Raw genomic sequence first — 20,865 nt, 5'->3', positions numbered from 1 at the left:
AATCACACGGGCAATGTAAAATACAGCTTCATTGCCTTTTTAATGGCCTTAGCTGGCCTCGTAGTTGATGGCGGGCGCGGCTCTGACTCCACGCTCACCTGCCAACTGAAATATCGTGAGAGAGCGGGATGACATCGGGATGTTCACCTGATGTCATCACGTGCTATTTTATGCTCGAGAGGGTTGGTCGGGCGCGCACCCGCCCGCTCAGCGAAAAGTTCTGCCCATGATGTGAATCTTTAAATTAAAAGTTTGCAGCTAGAGGAGCGCAGCTGCTGAAACAGTCACAAAGGAGGGTGACTCACAGAAGCCCTGCCTCAGGCTTTGAGAATTAACCAATCATCCTGGAAGGGTGAACATGATCAACAGTCTTAACAGCAGTAATTATGTTAGGGAAAAAAAGACAGGAGTATCTTTGGAACTGTTAATCCAAAAATTTCTTAAAACACAGGGCAGAATTTTACCCTCCCCTGTGGGTAGGTTTCCAGGTGGTGTTGGTGGCCGGGGGTGGGGGGGAGTGAGTAAAATGGCCTGTCACATTTCTTGGTGCCTACCCACCTGCCCCTGTCCCCGTCACAATTTTACAGCAGTGGTGATGGGTGGCCAACTCACCCACGTGGCAATTAATGCCCATTTAAGGGCCACTTCTGGCCTCCGCCGCTATTTCTCAGGTGGCAGTCAACTTAGCCTGGTGATGGGTCGGAAACACGGCAGGTAACACTGCTTAGGCTTTGGGTGGGAAAGGGGTTGGGGAGAGATGCCTCTTCTACTCCCTGTTTCAATTGGAGGCACCCTACCAATTTCCAGTCAAACCCCTATTCCCACCCCCCACCACCAACCCCCGCAACCATTCCTGTTCACTACTAGCCCCCACCCCAGTTTCCCTCAACCTGGACAGCCAGCATACTCCCCTCCCCTCTCCTGGCTCCAGCAATGAACGTTGTTGGGGTCTGGCTGCAGTCCCAGCACTGGCCACTACTCCTGGTGGCACTGCTGAGGCTAGAGATCTGCCGGCCACCCGATTGGTCAGCAGCGCTTGGAGGAAGGAACTTCCTCTCCAGATGGGGATGGAAGTCTCCCCTCAATTTACCATCCCAATGGACATTAAATTGGTGCAGGGCCACCAGACTGGCAGGAGATAAGCCTGTTTCGGCATCCCCCATGGCCCCCACACGCTAGACATAAAATCCGGTGAAAACCGAAGCTATGGCTTACTTCTCACACTTGAAAGAAAGTTACCGAGATGACGAGAGTCCCAAAACAAAGAGAAACTGTGGGCTGGAATTGACTTGATCCGACTCAACCCAAAATTTACACTGGTTTCTGTACCAATCTTACTAACGTCAATTTATGATCAGATTTCCTGAGAATCTGATTAGCATGCGGCAAAGTAAAATCAGGCGTAAAATAATTGGAAAATAGGATAAACAACTAAAGCCTGAGGAAAGTGTGGAACAAATACTATTTTTCTTAGCCATCATCCCATCATTTCTGCACATTAAGCACAGCATGCTTAAGAAAATGCAATTGTTAATGTATCAGATTCTGATGCCATAAAAAAAAAAATCAATAATATAGAAAATATAACGCAGGTACCAGTATAAGGGTGTACCTGTTCAAATGAAGTCGTTCGTTGGAATGCCCACACGAAAGCAAGGGATGTATTTCTTTCAATAATATACGTGTATGACTGTTTTTCTCTGGAGCCATTCCAAGCTTCCACTGATCTTGTACTTTCTTTAGTAGGTCCCTGAAACATTTGCACATTATTTTAGGATTTATGACAAGAATTACAACAACAAGCTGTTACATTTTATTGAACTGATCCATGATCTGAAGTATAATAAATGTTCATTGTCACGGTGATTTTTTTTTTCATTCATTCATGGGAAGTGGGCTTTGCTGGCTGGGCCAGCATTTATTGCCCATCCCTGGTTACCCTTGAGAAGGTGGTGGTGAGCTGCCTTCTTGAACCGCTGCAGTTCATATGGTGTAGCTACACCCACAGTGCTGTTAGGGAGGGAGTTCCAGGATTTTGACCCAGCGACAGTGAAGGAACAGCGATATATTTCCAAGTCAGGATGGTGAGTGACTTGGAGGGGAACTTCCAGGTGGTGGTATTCCCATCTATCTGCTGCTCTTGTCCTTCTAGATGGTAGTGGTCATGGGTTTGGAAGGTGCTGCCTAAGGAGCCTTGGTGAATTCCTGCAGTGCATCTTGTAGATGGTGCAGACAGCTGCTACTGTGTGTCGGTGGTGGAGGGAGTGAATGTTTGTGGATATGGTGCCAATCAAGTGGGCTGTTTTGTCCTGGATGGTGTCAATCTTCTTGAGTGTTGTGGGAGCTGCACTCATCCAGGCAAGTGGGGAGTATTCCATCACACTCCTGACTTGTGCCTTGTAGATGGTGGACAGGCTTTGGGGAATCAGGAGGTAAGTTACTCATCGCAGAATTTCAAACTCTGACCTGCTCTTGTAGCCACAGTATTTAAATGGCTAGTCCAGTTCAGTTTCTAGTCAATGGTAACCCCAAGGATGTTGATAGTGGGGGATTCAGTGATGGAAATGCCATTGAACGTCAAGGGGCGATGGTTATATTCTTTCTTGTTGGAGATGGTCATTGCCCTGGCACTTGTGTGGTGTGAATGTTACTTGCCACTTGTTAGCCTGGATATTGTCCAGGTCTTGCTGCTTTTGGACTTGGACTGCTTCAGCATCTGAGGAGTTGCGAATGGTGCTGGACATTGTGCAATCATCAGCGAACACCCCCACTTCTGACCTTATGATGGAAGGAAGGTCATTGATGAAGCAGCAGAAAATGGTGGGCCTAGGACACTATCCTGAGGGACTCCTGCAGTGATGTCCTGAAGCTGAGATGATTAAGCTCCAACAACCACAACGACCTTCCTTTGTGCAAGGTATGACTCCAACTAATGGAGAGTTTTCCCCCTGATTCCCATTGATTCCTGTTTTGCTAGGTTTCCTTGATACCACACTTGGTCAAATGCAGCCTTGATATCAAAGGCCGTCATACTCACGTCACCTCGGGAGTTCAACACTTTTGTTCATGTTTGTACCGTGGCTGTAATGAGGTCAGGAGCTGAGTGGCCCATGCGGAACCCAAACTGGGCGTCAGTGAGCAGGTGATTAATAAGCAAGTGCTGCTTGATATCACTGTTGATGACCCCTTCCATTACTTTACTGATGTTTGAAAGTAGACTGGTGGGGTGGTAATTGGCCGGGTTGGATTTATCCTGCTTTTTGTGTACAGGACATACCTGGGCAATTTTCCACATAGCCGGGTAGATCCCAGTGTTCTGGCTGTACTAGAACAGCTTGGTTAAGGGTACGGATAGTTCTGGAGCACAAGTCTTCAGTACTATTGCTGGAATGTTTTCAGGGCCCATAGCCTTTGCAGTATCCAGTACCTTCAGCCATTTCTTGATATCATGTGGAGTGAATCAAATTGCCTGGAGACTGGCATCTGTGATGCTGGGGGCCTCCGGAGCAGGCCAAGATGGATCATCCACTTGGCATTCATGGCTGAAGGTTGATGCAAATGCTTTGGTGCACTGATACACTCTCTCAGAAACTAGACAGCAGCTTTTAAAATCATAAGAGCAGATGACCAATGTGCACGATAAAAACACAGGTACAGAATTGACAAGTTTACATTGGGACTACAAGTTTGCATCCAGGATCCCACAGAAGGTATGTGGCAACCCGCCGAGGTGGCAAGGATTCATTTGGAACCAAGTTCCTATGAAGTCATTACACACAAAGGCGCAATGGTGAAGTTTGACCAAGGACAAATCAAATCCATTCCAGTTCCTCAACCAATGTGCAGTTCTATTGCACCTAGGACAAGATTCCAAACCCAACCAGGAACAACATCCAAGAATGACAATCCACCTCTGCCACCATGTCATGTTTTTATAATAATATAAAGACATCAATCACTCATAAGGGATTGTGTAAACACATTGTGGGTTCATATATTAAGACTAGACACATGAGAACATTTATACAAAGGTAGAAAACTTGAGGACATCAGCAGCAGAGCTGTGTGTGTGCTGTGTTCTGGGTCACAGGCCAAAGTGAAACTGAGACTGGATCACATGATACACTTCCCTTTTAGTGATGGCATGCTGCTATCTCTTAAGGGCACATTACACCAGTATCCTGAAGATCTTCCGCAACAGAAAGCTCAAAATCATTCAAGGCTCCTCGATGAGTTAACTATATCCCTCTCCACACCTTACATTAATCCGCACCCCTCAAAGCCATTTAACCTTAGTCCAAAAATAAATGGAGTATAGCTTACCACCAAGAAATATAACTCGCAGTCTGCAGTGCACACCGTCTCAAAGATAAAAGTGATCCGAGCAACTTCTGGGTTGTCTAAATTCTCTATTGTTGACTCTGGTGGCCTGTGAAATAAATCAAACATGATAAGAGCATAAGAAACAGGAGCAGAAAAAGACCATACGACCTGTTGAGCCTGCTCCTCCATTCAATATGATCATGGTTGATTTTGCGCTTCAACAAGAAAAAAGATAAAAGTAAGATTTTTTTAAAAAGTGGTTCTCTCTTTTATGCGGTCATACTTAAAGCAACCATACGAATTCATATTCCTTTCACACATTTTCCTTTTGAAATATAATTAAGTTGAAGGAAATGAAATATGTACTTTTCCAAGCATTTGGGCCTTATCATCAAGAAGTTTGCTATTACCAGTGAACTTTCATTTAAGGAGACTTGTTTGAACTCATGCCCTCACACCTACAACCATACTTCCATAGACAGTCAGCTAGGAAACCTAATTGTGAACCCTACCCTCACCTAACACTTAAACCTAAAACTAATGCTCTTTTGCCAGGCCTGAGCAAAATGTCTGCAGTACAGAGTAATCACCATCAACGGAGGATTCTCCAACATTGCTCACCTTCTGATTCATGGACAAAAAAGCAGCACTAAGGCAATCTGCCTGGAAGTAATTGTGCACTGAACCATTTTGCATTACAGCAAATGATAATAGCATCTATTAGGTATGTGTACCGCTTGGTGAGGAAAACACAAGGGAGAAAGGGGAGACTGTAGAAATATACATATTTTAATAATCTATCTAATTATTAAAAATCAGCACAAAAGATATCCTGAACTTCATGAAGTCCTTGTTTATGCTATACAAGTAATATGGTATAAAGATCTTTTCTTACCTAAATCCAGCAACGTGCATCATCAGCATCAAGTAATTATTGCTCGTACTTGCCACTGAACTATGTATATGGTCTCCAGCCACCTCCCACCCTGAAACAAAGGTATTTCTTTAAAAGAACTGCAGCTGATTCTCCACAGAATAAACAACTCACATCTTACAAATACCAGTTTCTCCCTCCAACATAATTTTTAGTTAAACACTCAAAAAGGTACATTCATGCTATCGGCATGAGCATTCCTCTCCTCAGTTCCATTGTGCAGCAAAGAACAAAGGAGACTCACGATGCCTAGTTTCTGCCCTCTTTGCAAATCTTCGGGAGGAGCAGTCGGAGATGCGTACCTGTCAACTGCTCGGAACCGGCGCGCACTGAGTTCGAAAGGAGAGTGGAGAAAAATAACAAATTGTGACATCACAGGAAAGAAGCAATTTGATTGGTTGGAGAAGAAGCTTGCTGTTTGGTGAGTGTCTGGTAAGTGTTTAAGGTTTATTCTATTCATAAGGTTTAGAACAAAGTAGGAACTGTACTTTTTTGGAAAGGTTTATTAAGTAGGGCCAACTAAAATAACTCTCCACTTGGATAAAACAGCACGATTTCAGGGGATAAAACAGCGTGAGTCCAGGAGGTAAAACGGCACAAGTGGAGAGACAGTCAGGAGATTGAAAACAGTGCGAGCACAGAAACATAAATTTCTAAACAAGCACATGGAAAGCCAGAATTTATAGGCACAGGAGAGGGAGCTGATTTACGAGTGAGGGCAAAGAATTTCTACTTTCTGCTAATCGCCAGTTTATAGTTAATAGTACAAGAGTAAGGTTAAAGTAAGTTAAAGTAACTAATAATAACTAAAGTTTAAGTAAAAAAGTGATTTAAAAGTTTAAGGTTAAGGCATAGCAGGATAGCTCAGCCAAGCAGAATGCCCGTCCTGTGGCATGTGGGGAGTCGTGGACACTTCTTGTGTCCCAGACGAGCCCACGTGCAGGAAGTGTCACCGGCTGCACAAGCTTGAGCTCCGCGTTTCAGAGCTTGAGCAGTGGCTGGAGACACTGAGGTGCATCCGTGAGGCAGAGAACGACGTGGTTAGCACGTTCAGAGAGGTGGTCACCCTGCGTTAGGGGTAAGCTTGTAGATAGGGGAATGGGTGACCGCCAGGCAGTCCAAGAGAAACGGGCAGGTAGTGCAGGAGTCCCTAGAGGTCCCACTCATGAACCGGTTTTCCATTCTAGATATCGGGAGGGCAATGGATCCTTGGAGGAGTGCAGCAAGAGCCAAGCCCATGGCAGCATGGTTGGCCCAGCTGTTTAGGAGGGAGGAAGAAGTGGGGAAGCGCAATACTGAAAGGGGATACTTTAGTTAAGGGAGCAGACAAGCGTTTTTCCGACCGTCAACGGGACTCTAGGATGGTTTGTTACCTCCCTGGTGCTAGGGTCAAGGATGTCACAGAACGGTTGCAGGACTTTCTTGTGGTGGAGGGCAAACAGCCAGAGGTTGTGGTACACGTTGGTACTAAGGACATAGGTAGGAAGGGGGGTGCGGTCCTGCAATCGGAATTTATGGAGCTAGGTAGAAAATTAACAAGCAGGACCACTGAAGTAGTAATCTCCGGATTACGCCCAGTGCCACGTGCACGTGAGTACAGGAATAGGAAGACAAGACAGATGAAAGCGTGGTTGGAAAGATGGTGCAGGAGGGGGGGCTTTAGATTTCTGGGACACTGGGACTGGCTCTGGTTGAGGTGGCACCAGTACAAGCTAGACGGGTTGCATCCGAACAGAGACAAGACTGAGTTCCTTGCGGGTCGTTTGGCTAGTGCTGTTGGGGAGGGTTTAAACTAATTTAGCAGCGGTGTGGGAACCAGAAGAGAATATTAGAAAGTAATCCCAGGGTGCACGGAATGCTGGGAGAGGCAGATAGCACTAAAATAGAGAACAGTAAGTTAATAGATGGAGTCGGAGTAAGGGAGCAAGTAATGAAGTCTAAATCAGGGTTACACTGCATGTATGTAAATGCGCAAAGTGTAGTTAGTAAAATTGGGGAGTTACAGGCACAGATTGCCTTGTGGGATTATGATGTTGCGGCGATAACAGAGACCTGGCTTAAGGAAGGGCAGATCTGGGTGGTAAATATTCCTGGGGCAGAATTTTACGTCCCGCGGGTGGGCACAAGCCCGACCCGATCGGACACAAAATAGTGCGCGATATTTCGGTTGGCGGGAGAGCACAGGAGCTGGCAGCTCGCCCACTGACAATTAAGAGGCCTATTTAGGCCATTAATCAATTAATTAAATGATATTTTTCACTGCCCATCCAACCTTACGGTTAGCACGTGGGTGAATCAGCCAGGCGGCCTTTTCATTTTTGAGGAAACCTCATCCACGGGCGGGATGAGGTTTCCGACATTAATTTTTTAAAAATGTTTTGACAGATTTTTTATTATGTCGATGTTCATGTGAGTGAATCCTATGTGGGGACATTATTTTCACATTTTCCACATCTTTATTTAAGGGTTTTATATTCTTCAGCTCCCTGAGGCAGCTGTCTGCCTTCAGGGAGTTTTCATTGTGCGCTCCCTCGCACAAGCGCAGAATTCGGCGCTCGGCCTCTTCCCACCCTCAATCAGGCAGCACTGAGCTTCTCAGAACGCTTTTCACGCTGGCTGGCTGTTAATTGGCCAGCCAGCGTGAAATTGCGGTCGGGGGCCAATCGTGGGTGGCGGACCGTTTCCCGGCCGCTCCCAGGCCCACCCGCCCAAAGATCCAAAAATCCTGCCCCTAGTTACAAGGTGTTCAGAAAAGATAAGAAAGGGAAAAAAGGAGGAGGGGTGGCATTTTTGGTTAAGCAGAGTATTGCTGTTACTGGAGGAAGAGGATGTGTAAGAGGATTCAAAGACAGAATCAATTTGGCTAGAGCTAAGGAATAACAAGGGCGCAGTTACATTGCTCAGTATAATATATAGACCACCAGCTAGTGGGAAGGATATGGAGGAACAAATGTGCAAGGAAATTACAGAGATGTGTAAACACCATAGAGTAGTTATAATGGGGGACTTTAATTACCCGCATATAAACTGGGATAGTGGTAGTCTAAGGGGCAGTGTGGGACAATTGTTCCTAGATTGTGTTCAGGAGAATTTCCTACAGCAGTATGTGTCCAGTCCAATAAGAAAGGAGGCGCTGCTAGACCTGTTACTTGAGAATGAGATGGGCCAAGTAGACAGTGGGGGAACATTTAGGGCACAGTGATCATTGTATCATAAGGTTTAGAACGAGGGTGGAAAATGACATTGCTCAATCCAGATTAAGAATATTGTAGAGGCACTGGCAATAATCTTTCAATGTTCCCTGGATTCGGAGGAGCTGCCAGAGGATTGGAGAATTACAAACACTATGCTCTTGTTCAGGAAAGGTTGTAAAGATCTGCCCTGCCATTACAGACCAGTCAGTTTAACTTCAGTGGTGGGGAAACTTATAGAAACAATTATTCGGGGTAGAATTAATAGTCACATGGAAAAATGTGGATTGATTCGGAAGAGTCAGCATGGATATGTTAAAGAAAAATCGTGTCTAACTAACTTGGAGTTTTTTGAAGAGGTAACAGAGATGATGGATGAGGGCAGGCCATTGATGTGGTGTACATGGACTTCCAAAAGGTGTTCAATACAGTGCCACACAACAGTCTTGTGAGGAAAGTTATAGGCCACGGAATAAAATCAACAATGTGGATGTAAATTGGCTGAAGGGTAGGAAACAGAGAGTAATGGTTAACGGGTCTTTTTCTGGCTGGAAGAAGGTTTGTAGTGGAGTTCCCGGGGTCGGTACTGGGACCCTTGCTTTTCCTGATTTACGTATATAAATTATCTAGATCTTGGTGTGCAGGGGATAATTTCAAAGTTTGCAGACCGCACAAAACTTGAGAGAATTGCAAACTGTGAGAAGGACAGTGTAAAACTTCAGAAGGACATTGACACATTGGTGGAGTGGGCATGTAGGTGGCAGATGAAGTTCAATGTGGAGAAGAGTGAGGTGATACACTTTGGTACAAAGAATGTAGAGAGACAGTATAAAATAAAGGATACTATTCTAAAGGGTGTGCAGGAGCTTAGAGACCTGGGTGTATATGTAAATAAGTCAATAAAGGTAGCAGGACAGGCAGAGAGCTGTATCTAAAGCATACAGTTTTCTAGGCTTCATTAATAGGGGCATAGAATACAAGAGCACGGAAGTTATGATGAACTTATAGAAGACACTGGTTAGACCTCAGCTGGAGTATTGTGTACAGTTCTGGGTGCCACACTATAGGAAGGATGTGAATGCATTGGAGAGAGTGCAGAAGAGGTTTACGAGAATGGTTCCAGGGGTGAGACACTTCAGTTATGAGGAAAGATTGGAGAGGTTGGGACCGTTTTCCTTGGAGAGGAGAAGGCTGAAAGCAGACTTGAAAGAAGTTTCCAAAATCATAAGGGGTTTGGACAAAGTAGATAGGGAGAAACTGTTCCTGTTTGTAAATGGATCAAGAACTAGAGGGCACGGTTTTAAAGTGCTTTGTAAAAGAAGCAAATGCGAGGTGAGAATAAACTTTTTCACACAGCGAGTAGTTTGGGATGCACTTCCTGGAAGTGTGGCGGAGGCAGGTTCAGTTGAAGTATTCAAGAGGGGATTGAATGATTATTTAAATAGAGACACGGTGCAGGGTTACAGGGAAAAGGCAGGAGATTGGCACTAAGTTAAAATGCTCAGAGAGCCAGTGCAGACACGATGGACTGAATGGCCTCCTTCTGCACCATAACAATTCTGTGATTCTGTGGAATGGGAGTGTTTATGCTTAAAGCAGTGACAATTAAAAGGAAGCCATGCACATGGGGTAGGAGCTTTCTACCTCACTTTGTTGTAGGTACCTGGACAGGTGCCCAAACAGAGGTGCCAGAAGAAGACTTTTTCCGGTCCCATCAAATCAGAAGATATGAAAGAGTAAAATAGCAAGATCACGAGACCTAAAATACTAAGTACATTCCAACACTTAAATTTCAGTACTGGGAAAGTATCTTATCTCACAAAGATTGGAATCATCGGTAAGGAATCATAAATTTAGCGAAGGAGGGATGTAAAAGGATCACAGTTGGCTAGACAATAGAAAACACTGACTAGGCAGAATTAAATCTAATTTAAGACCAGAGGACTAACACAGGACAAAGATCCTTGGATTTTTGTTTTACATTTTAAAACATGGATATGTGAAGAGATGTTAGGTAACAATTCAAAGTGTAATAATTGTACATATTGAATGGAAAAGCTAAAACCAATCACCGAGGCAAATATCATATGAATGGTTTGGACGGACTATTTATCTCATGACTGACAAATGATAATATATTATCTTATATACTTGTTTTGTTTACCTGTTGTATCTCCACAATCTTGATTCATTCCACTGAAACATGAACTGAACATATTTTTTGGCAAAGTATTCCACCATTTGTATTCAAATCCCAATACTGGTTCAGTTCCAACAGGACACTTAGTACATTCTGAACAAAATCAAATATAAGTAAGTTATTTAATCAACCGGATGTATCTGTTATACTTTTCTTCAGTGCTGCCAACCAGCTGTGCTCTATAAAATTACCGATATATGCCTGCTCACACTCCACTTCTTTGAGAGTGGTACTTCGGCAACAATCAATTTGTGCAAGGTTTCCAAGACCTTGTACCATCATTATTAGAAAAATCAGGAGCACTGATGACTCTGCCAATTCTTGATTCCAGGAGTGGAATTTCCAAGATGTACTCTTTTCTCACAATGTTACTGATGCCAAAGGGATCATTTTATGAGTCTGCAGTAAAAGGTACCTCCCCCAGCATCAGGTCCACACACAAACTCTGGTGCACGCTGACCATGAAGTTTTGGTTACTAATGGTTGCAGCATCATGAGCAGCGCACACGAGTTTCCGATATGCACTGTTGCTGAGTGAGGCTCCCCAGCAGCTACACAGGCCCTTGAAACTATCCTTTTAAGCCAGTGAGTGGCAGTGCCCTTTATGATTTGCCTGCATGGAACAGAACAATTGCGACAAGATGTCTCAGCATGAGGAGAATTGAAAGAATTGTAGTTTGATCATCTGAAAATTGTATTGTCTTTTCTAAACCTTTACTCTTGATAGAATCCTGCAACATTCATTTGGAATAGAAAACATATGAATTAAACAAGACAGTCTCACATTATTGAAGGAAATTATTAAAATAATAGCGACCTACAGCAGCATTGTTTGCAGTACAAGAAGTTCAGGGTTGGTAGTCAGGGCTGACACACCTGTTCAAACTACTAAAGACTTGGTGTCATGAGAAAGAAAAGCAACAATGAAAAAGTAGAGATCGAGATTGGATGTTATGTAGAAGCATTATTTTTCAGCTCATTTTAGCAGCAAAAATAAATTTGAGCCCAATGGCTATTTGTCATTACCTCAAGCTTTCAATTTGAATGGATTTGTGTGGGTTTTCGGAAAGTAATTATATGAGGGAAAGTCCACTAGAGACAGAGAGCTCGGTAGAAAATTGTTCTATCCTATTACTGAGGAAGAAATTAAATTGCAGTTATACTGAAGCATAGCATGCAGCCGGCAGTTCACTTGCATTGAGTTCAGTGCATGCCTGGGATCACGTGCAATGCTTTCTTCCTCGGGCAGCTCATTTTTAGTAAAAGATCAATTGGATGCAGCACTTCTCCCAACGAGGAAATGTGTCAAAGATACGTTTATAAAATTCCCATAAGGTCCGCTGGATCATCTGGTCACTGTTGGTTGTGGATGTTGTGCCAATTGAAATTTTCAAGACGGAGATGTATTTTTGTTGGTAAGGGTATCAAGTGACATGGAACAAAGATGGGCACAGATGGGTGATGATCTAATTGAATAGTGGAGTAGGCTCGCAAGGTTGAACTGCCTACTTATTTTGTTTTGCTGGAGTTATATTACACCTGCTGTAATCAGCATGAGACATTGGTATCATAACTCAAGTATTCTGTGATCGGATTCCTCAGTTTTGCATGTCCAAAAGGTTTTTGCAATGGCAGGTGTTGCTGCATCCATCTTATCTTCTATTAAAAATGAGTTAGCCAGGGAAGGAAGCATTGCACATGATCCCAAACACACACAGAGCTCAATGAGAGCGGACTGCCAGCAGCATGCTATGCTTCAGTATAACTGCAGTCAAATTTCCCCCTCGGTAATAGAACAATTTTCTGCCGAGCTCTCTGTTTCTAGCTGACTGGCCTTTCTAGCTGACTTTCCTTTAATTACTTTCTAAAAACCCCAACGGGAAAACCCACACAAATCCATTCAATTTGAAAGCTTGAGGTAATCACTGATAGCCATTGGGCTCAAATGTATTTTTGCTGCTATATTTACAATTGTGGCTTAAGTGTTCAACAGAGGTTAACTCCTGTAATGCTGCACCTAAATATATATTATATACTAGAAGATATTTGTACCCTATTTGACTGCAGAGAAAAAAGATAGACGTGTGACAAAATAATTGTTGCTTTTGGAAAAGACAGAAACTTCCACTCCCACCAGCTGGGACCTTTCCATGGTGGAAGGATCTTTGCTGAATGCATTGTGACTGTGCTATAGGGGCCTTGAGCTCTGATCATCAAAAAGGCTGTACATTCAGGCTTTAAGATGCTGTAGATCGGATGGGGATAGGTTCACTGTCCTCATTTCTGGCTTAGGTCTGCTTCTACTCAGGATACGCTAAGGGAAAAATTTTCCTCCCCACTGCGGGGAGGGTGGGAAGCGCGGGAGTGGGCGCGCCTCCAATTGGTGCCCCTGATTGGGGGCACGCCACCCTTTTACGTGGGCGAACCAATTAAGGCCCGCCCAGCGTGAGGTCCACCAGGAGGCGCTATGCGCTCCCTGTGCGGGCTGGGGGGGGATTTTCTCAGCCGGGAGTGCGCTCTTTCGTGCATGTGCATGCAAAAGAGCACACAAATCTCCCTGGGGCTAAGTGCTGCCTCAGGGAGATCGGCTCCAAATTAAAATTTGCAATACAAATGATAAAAAAAATTTCCCTGACACGTCCCCTCATATGACACTGTCACATGAGTTGGGACATGTCCATAACTTTTATTGAAACTTTTATTAAAAATTTAAAATACCCTCATGAAATCTCATCCCGCCCGTGGATGAGATTTCATGCTTTTTCTGAAGCCCGCGAGGGCTCCCGGCCTGCCCGCCAACCTTAAGGTTGGACGGGCAGGTCCATTAATGACTTTAATTAGTTTTTCAGTGGCCTCAATAGGCCGTTGACAGGTCGGCGAGGGCACAGCTGACTTGGCTGCACCCTCGCCGACCTGAAAATGGAAATGACGCGGGGTGACGTCAGGAGTTCCACCCAATGTCATCCCGCGTCATTTTATGCATCGGTGAGCGGGCCCCGCCCCTCTCTCGCCAGCCAGAAGATTCTGCCCTAAGGCTGGATGGAGCAGGCAAAAATAAGGCTACTGCCTGCTGGAGTGATGAAACATCTGGTCACCCAGCTCAAATACCAGTACGTTCTCCAGAAAGCAGCCGGGACCAAGCAGGCAGCCACAGCAACAGTGGGTTAGGGCCATCTTGTGACCCAAAACAAGGGCAGGTTATTTAATGGAGGCAACAGGGGTCTCATCCGCAATACGAGAGCCTCCACACCACCTCTTTTTGGGAAGACCTGCTGTGTTAAGTGCAATTTATGCACTTTTAATGGGACAACAACAGGCTGCTCCAGGGACAAGGACCCCGGCCGGCAGGTCTACTGAATGGATGTGACACTGAGGAGGTGGCGGCTGCTGCTGATACGACACCCATCTGAGGCCTAGTATTGTTGCTGGACCCCAGGCCAAGTGAGTTGGGGGTCGGGGGGGGGGGGGGGGAGGTGAAGCAAAGGTGGGAGTCAACAGCAAGGACAGGGAGTGGCCCTCAAGGGGTCCCTTCCCTACCTGATCCCAGGTCCCTTGATCAGGCACTGAGGAAATCTCCCTGCCCGCCACCACCAGGAGCTCTGCACTGGTTTGCTCGTCACGCTCCACGTATGGCAAGTTCCCTGCCTGCCACTGGGTTAATACCAGCAGCCGCAGGATGAGCCCTTAAGTGGGCATTAATTGTCTATTTAAGGGCTGCAATTTGTAGTGGGGCGGGAAGGCTGTACATGGGCCTTCTCGTCATGGACTTTATCGGGGCAGAGTCAAAAAGGCAGCAGGGTGCCCACTTGCCACCCTACCACCTGATTAAATGCCCCCATCACCAAACTTGCCATAGGGGAGGGCATTACATTCCTGTAAGAAGGCTCATCACAATTCCAATCAGCAGTCAGCAAAGTGGATCACAAAGAAGCAGTGCTATTAGGCACTACAAGGGATGTCCTCAAAGTATTCCTGAAGAGGTCAAACATACTCACTGACTCATGGGACCAACCAAATTGAAGAAAGTTTGTTCAGGAGGGCACCGAGCACATTGAGAGACTTCATCAGGAATGTGCAGAGACAAAATTGAGGCATCAGAGGGAGCGCACAAATCCCCAAACAGCCCATTTACCCATCCCTTCAAGCACCAGCTGCCATATATGGCAGAGTCTGCAGATCGCCCATTGGACTTAACTATTGCCGAGCCCTATTCTACCAGAATGGAAGTATTCCCGAGGTACTGCATAAGAAGAAGGCGGCACTACATGCACACAAAGTAGACAATTACCAAGGGTAAGATCAGAGCCAAAACCTCTAGCCACTTACATGAAACAAGTTAGGGAATTTAAATTTGACTGCACTTTGTTTCAGCTGTATCCAGCTAGATATTATCTGATGACATAGAAGAAAAAACATAAACTTTGCACCTGTTCATCAGTATACAGTACTTTAATACAGAAAAAAAAACAAGGTTTCACATACAGGCATTAGCAAAAAAAAAAGACAAATGCCAAGTGAAAGGCGAAGCTAATTGGAGAAATGGCCAAAAATGTGGTCAAAGAGGGGAGGCTTTAGGAAGGATCTTATTGGAGGAAAGGAGATGGAATGGTGGGGGAGGGGATTAGAGAATTTCAGAGCATGAGGCCTAGGCAAAGGTTCTCAAACAGTACCTATGCAGTTTCTCACAGATCCAATTTATTTTATTAAACAGCAATTCCCAAACCATAATATGGTCAGATCACATGGGTTATTAAACTCAGTTAATGCATTAATTCTAACTGATAAATGTATACTAACTGTATCACTCTCTTTAGAAAGTTTTATAATGTCACAGTCTTTTTGCACAAGGTACACTTCATGCATCCTTGGATAAAAAAAACCTCAGAAAAAAATGCACTGATTTTACCTCTAGATCCGTCTGAGTAAAAGCCATATTGACAAGGCTGACAGTCATGAGTACCATTGACTTGGACAAAACCCGGGTTACAAGGCTGACATGATTTCTTGGCTCCTGAAGCAGGAAGTTTCATTGCTCCCTTCAGATCTTCACTACAGAGTTTGGGCTCAATCCATTTGTACATAATCTGAGTCTGGAAGATCAAAGAGAGGGGGGAGAAAAAAGTTACCTTTCGTGTCGCTAGCTTGAAACCTAACCAACCTAAAGAAAAAATGTAAAGTTAATTGAAGATACAATTTGTTTTGTTAAAATGTTTGTTAACAAGTTGTTGTTAATGTTCAGTAACTTCAGTTTTGAGAGAGTTTTTTTTTGCTAAGTAGCTGTAGTTATCAAAGTGCATCAGTGCCGTGTATGGAACCACTGGCCCCCAACCCCCTCCAATACTGGCACTCATTAAACACGCCCAGGTCAGGTACCTACAGCCTAGATTTAGACTAAAACTCTTTGTACTCTGCCTGGGTGTGATAATGATAATCAGATTATCTCCCCTAATTACTAACTGTCCTTCAGGCCTTTCTGAGCAGCATTTGCCAGACCTGCTGAGTTTTTCCAGGTAATTCTGTTTTTGTTAACTTGTAGCTGCTCTTGTGCTGTGGTTTGTCCAGCCCTTTGCAAGTTAGGTAGACATGCTAGAGTTTAATTTATATAAAATATTTACAGCAGGCAGAGGGAAGAGATTTTCACCCCATTAATTTAGACTGAATTAGAATTTTATCTGGGGTTGCCAGGGAGATGGACCTTTGTAAAGCAGCAACAAGGTGAAAACAAACTTTGGAAAGTCCCTGAAAGATACTAGAATCGATTTTAAACTTTTTCACCAACTACCAATTGCCTTAACATGTGGCTAATAGCATTACTGTTCCATTAATCCTGGTGATGCAGGCGCCACCATTTTGAAAGGTATCTAATGCCAGGTGTCCAAAGTTCCTCCCTGTAACAGTCAATAGGTCCCTTTATTATTTTTTTAAAAATTAATTCAGGGGATCTGGGCATCGCTGACTACGCAATGGGGCATTTATTGCCTGTCCCTAATTGCCCTTGAGAAGGTTATGGTGAGCTGCCTTCTTGAACCACTGCAGTCCATGTGCTGTAGGTACAACCACAGTGCTGTTAGGGAGAAAGTTCCAGGATTTTAAACCTGCGACGGTAAAGGAACGGCGATATATTTCCAAGTCAGGATGGTCAGTGACTTGGAGGGGAACTTCCAGGTGGTGGTGTTCCCATTCATTTGCTGCCCTTGTCCTTCTAGATGGTAGTGGTCTTGGTTTGGAATGTGCTGTCCAAGGAGGCTTAGTGAGTTTCTGCAGTGCATCTTGTAGATGGTATACACTGCTGTCACCATGTGTTGGTGGTGAAGGGAGTGAATGTTTGTGGATGTGGTGTCAATCAAGTGGGCTGCTTTGTCCTGGACAGTGTCAGCTTTTTGAGTGTTGTTGGAGATGCACTCATCAAGGCATGTGGAGAGTATTCCATCACAATCCTGACTTGTGCTTTATAGATGGTGGATGGGCTTTGGGGAGTCAGGAGGTGAGTTTCTATTCACAGGATTCCTAGCCTCTGACCTGCTTTTATAGCCACTAATTATATGACTAGTCCAGTACAGTTTCTGGTCAATGGTAACCGCCAGGATGTTGGTAGTGGGGGATTCAGCAATGGTAATGCCATTAAATGACAAGGGGCAATGGCTAGGTTTTCGCTTGTTGGAGATGGTCATTGCCTGGCCTTGTGTGGCGCGGAAGTTACTTGCCACTTGTTAGCCCAAACCTAGATATTGTCCAGGTCTTACTGCATTTGGACATGGACTGCTTCAGTATCTGAGGAGTCGTTGGTGGTGCCGAACAGCATCAGCGAATACCCCCACTTCTGACCTTATGATGGAAGGAAGGTCATTGATGAAGCAGCAGAAGATGGTTGGGCCTAGAACACTGCCCTGAGGAGCTCCTGCAGTGATGTGCTGGAACTGAGATATCTGACCTCCAACAATCATAACCATAATCCTTTGTGCTAAGTATGACTCCAACCAGTTTCCTCCCTGATTCCCATTGACTCCAGTTTTGCTAGGGTGCCTTGATGCTACACTTGGTCAAATGCAGCCTTGATGTCAAGGGCAGTCACTCTCACCTCACAATATGCAAACCAGATCCCTATGATGTAAATGGAGCTCCGAAGGCTATTTTAGGCTGGAACTGGTTGAAGCCTGTACTGTATAGGTTCTGATCAGTTCCATGAGTGACGAGGCTGAAGAGACCTAGCCTACTCTGGGGATCACAAAATTAAAAGCAAGGTTCAGCGGATGCTGGGAATCTGAAACAAAAACAGAAAATACTGGAAAAACTCAGCATGTCCAATAGCTTCTGTGGAGAGAAAGACAGAGTTAACGTTTCGAGTCCATATGGCTCTTCTTCAGAGCTAAAGAGAAATAAAAATTTTAATTTTTATTCATTGTTTTATCCCCACCTTTTATCCTATTTTCGATCTTTTTTCCCACCACCGGCTCCTCCTCCACCCCACTCCCACTAGGGCCATCTGTTGTTCATGTTGTTCTTTCCAGAGAACAACTTGTCCTACTATTACCACATTCTGCTTACTGATCTTAATACTACCATCAGCACCTCCTTTAGCCAGTACACTACCATTAACACCCCCTTTGACCATAACATCTTTGTCAATCTCTCCTTTACCTCCACGTATCACTGGCCTTCTATCCAGCTTCATTTACTCCATCCCCCTCAAACAGTATAAATTTCATCACATTTTTACTTCCCTTTAGCTCTGAAGAAGAGTCATATGGACTCGAAACATTAACTCTGTCTTTCTCACAATAGATGCTGTTAGACCTGCTGGATCACAAAATTAATCTGGATTCTTGCTTCTGCAAGACAATCTCCCACCTCTTCGACTGAGATCCTCCTGCTCCCTGGAATTTTCTTTTCTGGTAGATGGGGAGGCCCGCAGTGGTATTTGCATATAAATTGGGCCATAACTTTGGAGCTCCCTAGCATCGGATTTGGAGGGTAGCCCAAAGATGTGTTGGAAATCCCTCTTGGACGTTCCCAGATAAGGGTTTGCATGGCAATTACCCAGAAGTGCACACTTCCTCTGGACAATTGTGCTGCGCTGGGAATCATCTGAAAACGCAATCCCATGGGATTCTCCCCATACCCAAACCCCCAGCCCCAGACCCGCCCAAGCCCTGATCCCCTACCCACACCCAACCTCCGACCCCCACCCTCTACCCGACCTCCGACAACCCCATCCCCTAACCTTGTAGACCCCCCCTCCCCCCCACCCCTGGAGCTCGGATCCCCCGCTCCCGGACCCTTCCAACCCCCTCCGCCATACCTCAGAGTGCCCCCGCTCAGACCTTGGACACACTGCCACTCCCACACCCGGACCTCCCACCAATCCTCCCTGCCGGACCTTGGACTCCCCTTAACCCTCCGGACCTCTGACCAATCCCCCCCAGGAGGTTGAACTCCACCCTCACTGCTCCTGGACATCCGACTCCCTCCAACACCCCTACCCTCCGACCCTCCCCTCCCCACCAACCCAGACCTCTGGCTCCCCCCCACCCCCGACAGCGCCCCCGGACCATTGAAACCTCCTCCAACATCCCGCACCTGGACTTCGGACTCCAACCCCAGCCCCCCACCGACCTCGGAAAGCCCCTGGATCTCAGAGCACCCCCTCCCACCCAACACTTCCGACTGCCCCCTCCCCCACTCCCCACAAATTTTCGACATCCCCTGGACCTCCAGCGATCCCCACCTCCCTGGACACTCCCACCCCCCAAATCCTAATCATTTACCTTAGACGCTTCTCCCTGGCCTGTCAATTCCCTGGCCCTTCAAACTTACCTGCTTTACAGCAGCAAATGCCGTGGAATCCACCAGAACTACATATCACCGGGGCCTACAAGGAGTCTTTCCATGCAGGCCCCAAGCAGCTCCGACAAATGGAAGGGTCAGCATAATTTTCAAGGCCAGGTAAGCGTGCATTTATTTCTTGTAATTCCTGTAAGCCAGCACTTCCCGATGCTAATTGGGAGTTACGGCCATTGTGTTTAATTATGTGCAGATGAAGAGCATTAATTCGAGTTTCACGAGCACGTATAAGAGACTCTTAGTGAATGTGTGGTGTTGTTGAGTTAGGAGGTGTACGCTTCTAATCACTCTGTAAATAAATGTAAGACTGAGTAAGGATTGGCTGCAATTTATCCTTCAATAGAACACGCAGTTCAACAGCATAAATGTTAATGAAGCCAAAGCTTTAAAATTGTGATCATCTCATCACTTCAAATGTGGGTGAATGGCTAACATAATCTGTTCACACAGAAGTCAAAATTAATGCCACCATTTGGATAGCTTGAATAGTAAACTTAAAATTGACATAAAAAAAAGAGATAACTTTATGTACTCCAGATGTGAACCATTCATGGGTGTTTTTTTCTCTCTCTCTTTCTCACACATTCACACATGAGAACAGGTTTATTGGTCCTTGTTCATTTCAGATTGGCGAAATTTCAGTGCAATTCTATTTTTTTTTCAAATTGTCTCCCACTGCAGCTTTTGTTTTGTGCAGGGAGCTAGTCAAATTCTGGGTTTGGGGGAGATACATAGCATTTTGCTTACACCACCATTTTAACGAAAACTATTGCATTGAAAGTCAAAATTCTTACGGTCAAGACTGCAAGGGAATGGGGAGAAAGTGAAGTGAAAGGAAGCCCAATGGAGCGAGTTTTAACCTCTCAAGATGGTCAGGAGAGGGCCTAGGGGTTAAATTCTTAAAATAGGGAAATCCAACCCCAGCCCATCGCAAACACGCTTTCTTCTGGGAGTTGTGGTGATTAACCTGCTCAGATTCCAGCAGCCAAATGGACTTAAAGGCCATGGGCCAGTTTTCCAAGGGCTTGGAAAATCAGCAGCTGAAGGGAGGTGGGAACTGCTGGATAAGGCTTTTTCAGCACTACTCGTGGGCCAAAAGGAGAAGGAATGCTTGCCCCTGACTCCCTAATCTTACCTGCCATGATCTGCCTCCCTTCCACATTCAGCCAGCGCCCCCACCTCCACAATCTAATATCTCACCTCCGCTATTGAGTGACCTGCCCCTACCCTTAAATACCTTTGCCCCCGTGATCAGCTGATGGCCTCACAATCTGATGTCCTATCCCTTGTGATCTCTCCCTCCCTCCTCTGCAGTTCCTGGCTGTGGCCTTGTACAGCTGGCTTTCCAGTCCAAGAGCCAGTCAGCCTTTCAAATC

General features: G+C 45.2%; 1 protein-coding gene across 1 annotated transcript in view; it reads right to left on the bottom strand.

Annotated features, from left to right (window-relative positions):
* The window catches only part of elapor1 (endosome-lysosome associated apoptosis and autophagy regulator 1), a 121,417-nt gene that overhangs the window by 39,446 nt on the left and 61,106 nt on the right, over window positions 1-20,865 (bottom strand). The window contains exons 9-13 of the mRNA XM_078546589.1: window positions 15,555-15,738; window positions 10,613-10,741; window positions 5,219-5,309; window positions 4,324-4,429; window positions 1,613-1,750 (exon numbers count right to left, since the gene is read on the bottom strand). Of these exons, the coding sequence (XP_078402715.1) occupies window positions 1,613-1,750; window positions 4,324-4,429; window positions 5,219-5,309; window positions 10,613-10,741; window positions 15,555-15,738 (648 nt within the window). The remainder of the gene's footprint in view (window positions 1-1,612; window positions 1,751-4,323; window positions 4,430-5,218; window positions 5,310-10,612; window positions 10,742-15,554; window positions 15,739-20,865) is intronic.

The sequence above is a fragment of the Cetorhinus maximus genome, chromosome 8 (assembly GCF_964194155.1).
Source record: "Cetorhinus maximus chromosome 8, sCetMax3.hap1.1, whole genome shotgun sequence".
Classification (NCBI taxonomy): Eukaryota; Metazoa; Chordata; class Chondrichthyes; order Lamniformes; family Cetorhinidae; genus Cetorhinus; species Cetorhinus maximus.
The sequence above is the reverse complement of the archived record's forward strand: the minus strand, read 5'-3'. Positions and strand labels throughout refer to the sequence as shown.